The sequence below is a fragment of the Fundulus heteroclitus genome, chromosome 12, assembly GCF_011125445.2.
Source record: "Fundulus heteroclitus isolate FHET01 chromosome 12, MU-UCD_Fhet_4.1, whole genome shotgun sequence".
Lineage (NCBI taxonomy): Eukaryota > Metazoa > Chordata > Actinopteri > Cyprinodontiformes > Fundulidae > Fundulus > Fundulus heteroclitus.
In genome coordinates, this window is record NC_046372.1 from 26,142,563 (window position 1) to 26,151,860 (window position 9,298).

At 41.6% G+C, this 9,298-nt stretch overlaps 1 protein-coding gene across 1 annotated transcript in view; it reads left to right on the plus strand.

Annotated features, from left to right (window-relative positions):
• Positions 1-9,044, plus strand: part of LOC105928177 (protein unc-13 homolog B) — a 170,767-nt gene extending 161,723 nt beyond the window's left edge. The window contains exons 27-34 of the mRNA XM_036144356.1: positions 1,806-1,929; positions 2,547-2,591; positions 3,341-3,412; positions 4,530-4,677; positions 4,764-4,820; positions 5,377-5,460; positions 7,313-7,472; positions 7,559-9,044. Of these exons, the coding sequence (XP_036000249.1) occupies positions 1,806-1,929; positions 2,547-2,591; positions 3,341-3,412; positions 4,530-4,677; positions 4,764-4,820; positions 5,377-5,460; positions 7,313-7,472; positions 7,559-7,841 (973 nt within the window). The 3' untranslated portion in view covers positions 7,842-9,044. The remainder of the gene's footprint in view (positions 1-1,805; positions 1,930-2,546; positions 2,592-3,340; positions 3,413-4,529; positions 4,678-4,763; positions 4,821-5,376; positions 5,461-7,312; positions 7,473-7,558) is intronic.
• The last annotated feature ends 254 nt before the right edge of the window (positions 9,045-9,298 follow it).

Consider the following 9,298-nt stretch of genomic DNA (forward strand, 5'->3'; position numbering starts at 1 on the left):
CAGTGGAAACATCTGTTTAGCTTGGTGGTTAGACTCTTTCTCAAGCTGAGGTGATTTGTTCACTAGTGATGGAGGTGCAGACCCTTAATGGCTGTTGTTGCCCCCAGTTAATTAGTTATTAGTTATGTTGAGGAGGGAAGTAGTTTTTCACACAGGCCCAGGTTGATTTGCGTACCAGATTTCCCTTTAAAAATGAAATGAACTTTTTTTATATATATTCTCTTGGGTTATCTTTGTCTGATATTAAAATGTGTTAAAGTACGTTCACACTGAACGCCAACAAGGCGAGTGATTTACGTGTCGTCCCGATGTAAAGACGTGATTGGGAGCGAATTAGCGGTCTGCGATGCGGACGATGCGTTTTGTGACTGCCGCGAATTTGCTGAATAGAGCGAAGCAAAAACGTGAACAGGCGCAGTACACACCTGAACTGAAAGGGTGCTAATGGTCCATTTATTTACGCACAAAAATGTTTTTATATGTTGCATATTTAGACCGTACAAGTAGGCCATATTTCTATTGAGCAATGATGGATTTACTGACTGAAGACGCCTGTAGTCTGTGTCCTGGAGGGTGATCTGACCCCGACACCAACGCTGGGCAGCAGGTCCTCATACTGGATCCTGGACAGGAAGTACCGCTGGATGATGCAGGTGATGGTACTCAGCGAACCGGTGCGTCTCCAGAGGATCTGGTGGACCCAGGGTCACCTACGATTTCCGTGACTCTCTCTGTAAAGTCCCTCTCCACCACGGTGCGTTGAACAGACAAGAGGAACCATCAAGCTGTTAAACTCTCCTTTTATATGATGAGGCGGTAAAAGCATCTACGTTGTCAGCACCAAATGTTCGAGAGAGAGAGGCGAAATGTCAAGCGTTCAACGGAAGGCGATCAATGCAAATAGTTTCCCTTGTTCAGGTTTGTTTGATTGTACCTTAAAGATACCCTAAGAGTATCTAAAATATTACAAAAACAGCTAAATCAAAAAAAATTCTTCATGAATAATCTTTATTTATCATTCCAACATACATTCCAGTCAGATGTGTCCTCTGCATTTAACCCATCCCTTCTTAGGGACCAGTGCAGAGAATTATTTTACCACTAGGCCACCGCTAGGTAAATACTTTTTTTTATTTTTTATTTTTTTTTGCAGCTCTGTGGATCTTTATTGGAAGAACAAAATCCTGGATAGAAGTTAGTTCTCTTTCCAGTTTGGCCGGGCTCTGCCTTACACAGCTAAGGTCCAGATTACACCCTCTGGTTTCAACGTGAAATAACACAAAACTTCTACAACCAGCTTCTGAACGTTTAAGTAGATTTTCTGTAAAAAAAATAATAATAAATAAATAAAAAATAAAAAAAATAAAGAAAGAAATGCGAAGATATTTTTTCCTTGATTGTATAAAAACTCACAAATTCTCCTCAAACTGCTTCTGCTGCTCATGCAGCTGAGGTTGGGTATGTGTAGGCACTTTGCTGCCATCTAGTGGTCAGAATTATCTGACACTATGCCTGATGTTACTTGTTAGTCATCTTTACTCATCTACTTAACAGAAAAAACTGTGAATTTCAAATATAATTATAAAAACAATCAGACAGTAAAATATCGAGGTAGAATACCTGGTAATAAAATGTGTGTTCCTCTTTTTGGGTTGTTTGGTTTGTGTATTTCCTGTTTCCCCATATTATTTGACATCTTTCGTCATTCGTAAACAGCTATCATTCATCTTTGTGCACATTTCCTTACGCAGATCTCTAGATCCTTCCGATTTTAAACCCCCATCTTTCTGTTGCTTGTAATCCAGCCTCAGCGTCTTCGCTGACGTCTGTGAGAAAACGGTGCTGAAGAGGATCCTGAAGGATCTGTGGAAGATCGTCCTGGGCAGCCTGGAGAAAACCGTGGTGCTGCCTCAGTCCAACGACAGCCTGGTGAGAAAGCAACCCCCCCCCCCCCCCCCCCCCCTTACTCACCTCACCACAACTCCAACCCTCTACAACATTATAGTCACAAAAAGGCCTCAGATGATGGATTTATCTCAGAGATTAAAACACGAAAACCCCTGAATCAAAGCATCACACGTTCTTCCTTCAGGACTGTAATTTTCTGCCTTGTTATCTACAGTCCAGCAGACAAATTTCCAATTATAGGGGTAGAGGAATAGAAGAAAAAGCTTGCACACAGATGTCAATGAAAATCAGGATTCTGCCGAGGTGAACAGAGAAATCTGGATTCCTCTTGTTGTTTCAGGCACCTTGCTCTAAAACCACATTTAGCCGTATTTATGTCAGAAACTCACAAATTTAAATGCGTTTTATTTGTTTTTTGGACACTTTCTTATTGATTGTAAGTGTTCTTCAATAGATACTGTAATACGCACACATAGTAACTCTATAGACTCTATAGACCTGTATACAGCGTTTATCGGCTCTCCACAGCTCCGCTCCTCCTGCAGTATATTGGGAAGATGTTTCACAGTTTTTCCATGTGTTTTGTCTCAGTTTGTGTGTTTGTGATAAAATAAACCTTTCTCTCTCTCTGTTTGCAGGGAGCTCAGCTCCTCACAGCAGCAAAAGGACTCTCTAATCTCAAGGTAACAGACATGGCTTCAATCAGAAGCATTTGTTGCTATAAAAGAGTTCTGCAGGACCTAATTAGAGTTTATTACTTATTACTTTGTTCTCCTCAGTTATATATATATATATATATATATATATATATATATATATATATATATATATATATATATATATATATATATCCATCCATCCATCCATTTTCCAAACCGCTTATCCCTCATGGGGTCGCGGGGGGTGCTGGTGCCTATCTCCAGCGTTATATATATATATATATATATATATATATATAATTTTTTTTTTTTTTTTTTTTTTTTAAACGGCCTAAAATTAAAAATATACTTATTAGAGACTGCCACTCTTTGCAACCGATTAGTTCTTCTGATTCAATAAAACTTGATGAGACACTAAACTTAGTGTCTTAAAAACATTATTATTAGGGGAATAAAGCTACAGTGCCTCGCAGAAGTATTCCCAGTTGGTCTTTTACATAAAATCCCAATAAAAATTCATTGAACTTTGTGGTTGTAATGGGGTGCATGTAAGAACGTAAGGGGGGGGGGGGGGGGGGGGGGTGGTGAATACTTTTGCAACCACTATATGTGGCTCCATTTATTCTGTGCGCTGAAAAATAATTTCCTTTCTGCATTTGTACTGTGTGTTCGTGGTGATTCTTGTTTTTCCTGTATTTGCATACTTATCTCAAGTGTTGCTTTATTAGGAACGTTTTTTTTAATCGCTTGTCTGTGACTTTTTGTTTCTACAGGGAGGAGCTGAGGCCAAAACTCTGACCCATAAACAATGTATAATTATTGATGCGGGGCTGGAGACGATCAAGGTGGGTGCACCAAATGCTCCTGATTCAGAAAAAGTCCGCTGCATCTACACTTTTATTACACTGAAAAGAAATTATTTTAATATGATTATTTAACACCATAAAATTATTTGATATTCAAACTTTCTGGGAAAAGATGAGGAAATGTCTTGTTTAAAGTGTTCTAATGAGCAAAGCTTCAGATCAAATGGATAACAGCTGGACGTACAGACACAGAGATGCTCCAGCGGTTTGATCCAGGGAGCGAGGAACTCGTTCTCTGCCTGAGATTTGTAGTTTCAGGGCCTGAACGTGACGCATGAAGCGCTTTACAGACGGGTGGTTAGTCAACAGACTGCACCTGTCTGAAGGGAGACAGGTGTGGACGTGATGTCACTGAGAGGAGTCCATGCCGTCATCGGGTCTCCCACAATATGACTCCTATCAATCTGAATTAAATTCTGCCAATGCATTAATGCATCTGCAAGGCCTCCTTTTGCTTGGTTTAACTCCTTTTATCTGACCGTAGGATGCTCAGGAAACTACAGGTGTTGGTCATATAATTAGAATATCATCAAAAAGTAGATTTATTTTCAGTAAATCCATTCAAAAAGTGTAACTTTTATATCATATTCATTCATTACACACAGACTGGTATATTTCAAGTGTTTAATTCTTTAAATATTTATTTATTTATTTTTTTAAGAAAAACCCCAAATGTAGTGGCTCAGAAAATTAGAATATTAAACATATTAAGATCCAAACAAACAAAATTCTGAGTCAAACACCCACACTACAAAATAGAAGTATTTTTCCTTGATTAGAGCAGGTAAATAAGACTATTTGCCAATGGAATAAGATTTTTGCAATTAAAATAGGAACAATTCATCTCTACCATCTTATTTCAAATGCAGTATATCTAATTATCTTATTTCAGGGGTACAAATACTAATTCCATTGGCAAATAATCTTATTTACCTGCTAAAATGGGCAAATACATTAATTTCAAGAAGATTTAACTTATTTTTAGTTCTCTTATTGCAGTGCACACTCCCATTATCCCCGTTTCAGACATGCCAGGTCCTTTTTTCCTTCTTTTGGTTGTAAAAAAGACTCTTTTTCTTCCTTTGTTGCTTTTCAGCAATACTTCCACGCTGGAGGAAACGGGCTGAAGAAAGCATTCGTTGAGAAAAGTCCTGAGCTGGCGTCGCTGCGCTACGCCCTGTCGCTGTACTCCCAGAGCACCGACGCTCTCATCAAAACCTTCGTCACAACGCAGCACTCCCAGGGTGAGGCTCAGACACACTGAGGCCGGTTAGATGCTTTATACGGCTCTGTCTCGTTTAAACATTTCCTGTCTCTGTCATCGTCTCAGTGCACGACGGGATGGGCATCAGAATCACCGGCAGTGAGAAGATTAAACCTGACAGGGGTAAATCCTCTAAGCGTGACGCATCTGAATGTTGGACATCAGTGAAAACGAACCGCAGCTTTCTGAGATCTGCCTGGGTTTACTGAAAATAAACCACCTCCAGTATCTCTTTAAAGAATTTGGATCAATAGGAGCTAGAATGGCATTTAAATTCCCTTTGGGATCAATAAAATATATTTGAAACTGAATTTGAAGACTGGGACGTCCTCAGCTCTGAAATCTCTGCAGATTTATTCAGACTCTTATTTTTAAAAGGACAATAGTGTTTAGAGTTCAGAAATACCTGTTTTCTGTCATTGCTGCTTTAAAGCGAAGGCTGTAAATTAAGAAATTATCGCTTTATATAAAAAAAAGATTGACAACATATTACGTCGGTGGTGTTATTTAGTTGTCACCATTGTTACTATGAACTTATGAAGGGACCAAAGGACTTTTTAAAATGTTTAAAGCCCAGAGTGGAAACTAAAGCTGTGATAAAACCACGTTAAGAAAGTATTGGTGCTTCAGACCTCGTTAAGGCGACGTCACTCATGTTAATGTGTTGGCTGCCGTACAGGCTCGGGGGTGGAGAAGCCGATCGGAGAGGCCGTGCTGCAGATCGACATGCTGCTGGGGAAGGAGCGCAAGATCAGCATCAGGGGTGAGAATTTAAACCGCCGAAACCTTAAAGTTGTTCACTGAACTGAATAAGAACACGTGAAGCTCCTCTGACACGAAGAAAGCAGCAACGACGGCCTGAATGGCAATTTAAAAAATGAAATCAAAACGATTCCAGCTTTGTGTCACTCTGCTGTGGAGACAATCATGGTTCGGCATAACGAAGCCGTTTTCCTGGAGTCAGCATTAGAAATGTGTAAATTAATAGTGATTTAAAGTTAAAAAAAAAGAACACAAGCCTATTTACATAACAATGTGAGTTATTATATGCATGATAGTACAGAAAATGAGCATGTCGGGTCTGGCTGTGGCTGAGGAAGTTTAACAGAGGAGCCAAACAACACCAGGGCCTCAGCAGGAGGTGGGAGGGGGAAATGCTTCAGCGGCACCAAACGATGTTCACGAGTTAAAGGAGCGAAACTTTGGTGCAGCGATACCCAGCAGATAGGCCGGTATCTTCATGAGGTTTTCCTGAGAGGCTGCACTCCTGAAATCCCCCCCTCAGGAGTGCTTTAAGCAAAGTGCTGAGGCTGCACCGTCTGGCCAAATCCTAATCTGTAATCCTAATTTCTTTTTTTTCCCACTGGCCTGCTGCGTTTTAAAGGTGGTTTAAATGCAGCAATAAGAAGACATGATCAGAGCGGCTTAGGTGAGAGGGAGGGGTTTCCTTGTATGTGTCTGGGAGGTCCAGCATGTTCACTCCTCCATCGGGTTTTAAAGAGTCTTTAAACTGGTGTGGTTAAAACCTTCAGAGTTCAGGTTAATAACTCTGTCACTCAGCGTGAGCTTGAATTAGATCCTCTCCAGGCTAAACTACTCAATATGTGATCGGGGGGGGGGGGGGCTTCCTGGATGCCCCTTTGGTCCCACAGGGAGAAGACCCCTACGTATCCCTACTGACCTGGAAATGCTTTGGGATTCCTCTGAATTGTTGGGAAGCGGGACATCTTACCAATGTAGAGTATGTGAGGATGGATAGATGAATATATGCTGAGATTTTCTGGAATTATAACTAGTGTTGCACCGATAGCGATACCAGTATGTGGGGGGGGGGGCTCCGATCCAGCACTAAAATGGTGGTATCAGTATCAGCGAGCACCAACAAATAGGCACCGATATCATTTTAATGTTTGTATGTCACGTGAACGCAGGGTTTAAAAGAGATTATTAAATTATTAATGTAATTTTACTGTCTTACTGTTGCACTACTATTATACATGTTATAATTTCACCAATGTTGCACTATTTTGGCCTTTGAGAGCCAAAAGCTTATTTAAATACTGTCACCCATTCCAGGTAGGCAATAAAAGGTTCTACTACCCTAAGTAGTATGCAGTTCTTCATATATAGACACACACACACACACACTGCAAAAATGGATCTAAAAATAAGTTAAATGTTCTTAAAGTTAGTGCATTTGTCCTGGATTTAAGCAGGTAAAAAAGATGATTTGCCAATGGAATGAGATTTTTGCATTTAAAATAGGAACAACTCATCTCCATCATCTTATTTCAAGTGCAGGATGTCTAATTATCTTATTTTAGGGGTTAAAATACTCATTCCATTGGCAGATAATCTTATTTACCTGCTCAAATCAAGGACAAATACACTAACTTTAAGAACATTTTACTTATTTTTAGATCCATTTTTGCAGTGCACATCAATTTCAAACAGATGGTATCGGCTAATACAGCACAGCCAGGTATCGGTTAAAATAGCATCAACGCAACACTAATTATAAGTGGGAAGCGCTTCCTCTGAACCGATCTCTAAATGCTAAATTTTCTCCCTGTTGCTCATGTTCTGCTTCTCTTCTCTCCTCTCTGCCCGCCCAGTAATCGCGGTCAACGACATGAAGTGGCAGACGTCTGGGATGTTTCGGCCCTTCGTTGAGGTCTCCATGGTGGGTCCCTTTCTGGCCGACAAGAAGCGCAAGTTCACCACGAAATCCAAGAACAACAGCTGGACGGCAAAGTTCAACGAGACGTTCCAGTTGTGAGTTGGAAACCTTGAAGGCTCCGTCCACGCAGCTGCATTCATGACTGCGTCGCGTTATTTATTCCCCCTCCTCTGGTCCGCAGCACCTTAGGCAAGGAGTCCCCGGACTGCTACGAGCTCCAGGTGGCGGTGAAGGACTACTGCTTCGGCCGGGCGGACCGAGTCGTCGGCATGGCGGTGGTCCAGCTGCGAGACGTGGCCGACAGGAGGAGCTGCGTGTGCTGGTGTCCTCTGGGGCCGCGCATCAAAACCGACGAGACCGGCATGACGGTGATGCGCATCCTGTCCCAGCGGACGGCTGACGAGGTGGCCAAAGAGTTCGTGAAGCTGAAGTCTGAGATTCGCCCAGCGGAGGAGGGCAGATGAGCCGCGGCTCTGGATCCGCACCCAAAGCTCCTAAAGCGGGGAACGTGTTGACGACCGACGCCGTCGTTACCTTCGCTGAATAGTTAAGAGTTACTGAGGAAGAATTCAACTCGATACTCATGAAATATAACAAACCAAGTGAATGGGTTACAGAAGAAGAGGAACCTGGATGCAAATCAATCTGATCAACTACAAATTCTGGATTTGTGCCAGCTGGCGGTAGGAGGTTATACCTTTAAGGGGAAAATAACCTGAACAGCAGGTCTGTTTGATAAAAGGTAACTATTACTACTCTTGAGGCCTTAAGAGTCCTCATAAAAATCTCGTGTGCCATCAGTACCACCACCTATTGTGGCTCTGGACTCTAACATAAGACGGGTTAAAACCAGAAAACTGCTCCTGAATTAGTCTGAGTCCAGCAGCAAACTTTCACCTGTCGGGTTTAAGCCAGACTTTTTACAGCTTAGAGGCACCGATCAACACTCGTAGCACCAGATGTGTCTTATGTAGAGCCGGCGTTTTAATCCAGCGTGCAGGACGGCAGCGCGTGATCTCTATTCGCTGTCGCTTTTAAGCGTTGAGCGGGAGGTGACTGGTGCAAAATCACGTCATGTTGTAGCAAGTTGTCATTCGTGATGAAGCCTTAAACAGAGACGGCGCGCTGCCCGGTCGGCTCGCTTTCATTTTAAAGGAGGATTTCTGTGATTGCTCAGTAAACCGGTTAAGTTTTTAAATTAGAAACAAAGCTGCGCTGACCCACCATTAACTGAGATTTTACTTTTTTTTTAGCTTCGCTTTTTTATCACTGTTAAATCAAACCAACCAAACTTACCGGAAGACGATTATTGGGTATTCTTTTTTTTTTTCTTTTCACCACATTTAAATGTTTTTACAAGATGGTTAGGAATAATTTAGATGTTGCAACCTGTGGTCGTGCGGCCTCGTACTTCTGGAAACTTTTCCACTTCCTGTTTAGCGTTCCTGTAACCCAACCTGCAGCACCGACCGAACCGACTGAGGTGCATCCGGTAGATCTGCGCTCCTGAGTGCTGACCACGTGCCAAGGAAGGCGAGTGTTCAGCGAGTCCGTCCTCTCAGTTTGTGGATGCTGTCACAGACAAATGTGGCCTTTCTAGAAATCCCATGTTTCGCTACCGGTTTTCCAAAACCCATTTAACGACAGCCTTTAATAAAAACTATATATATATTTAAAAAAAACAGTCTGCAGTGAGATGAAGACCTAAGGGGGATGTTTTGCGTCGGCCACATCTGAGAGCTGAACACTCGCTCTCTGCTCAGAACAAAACTGTAAAAATAGAAAAGTCTAAGACTAGAGCATGTATTTATTGTACACAAAATCCACTAGATTTGTGACTTTTTTTTTCTAAATGTATGTATGTACTGTGAATTTGGGTCAATATATGTAATTATAAATATCCTAATGTGACATATGTTGA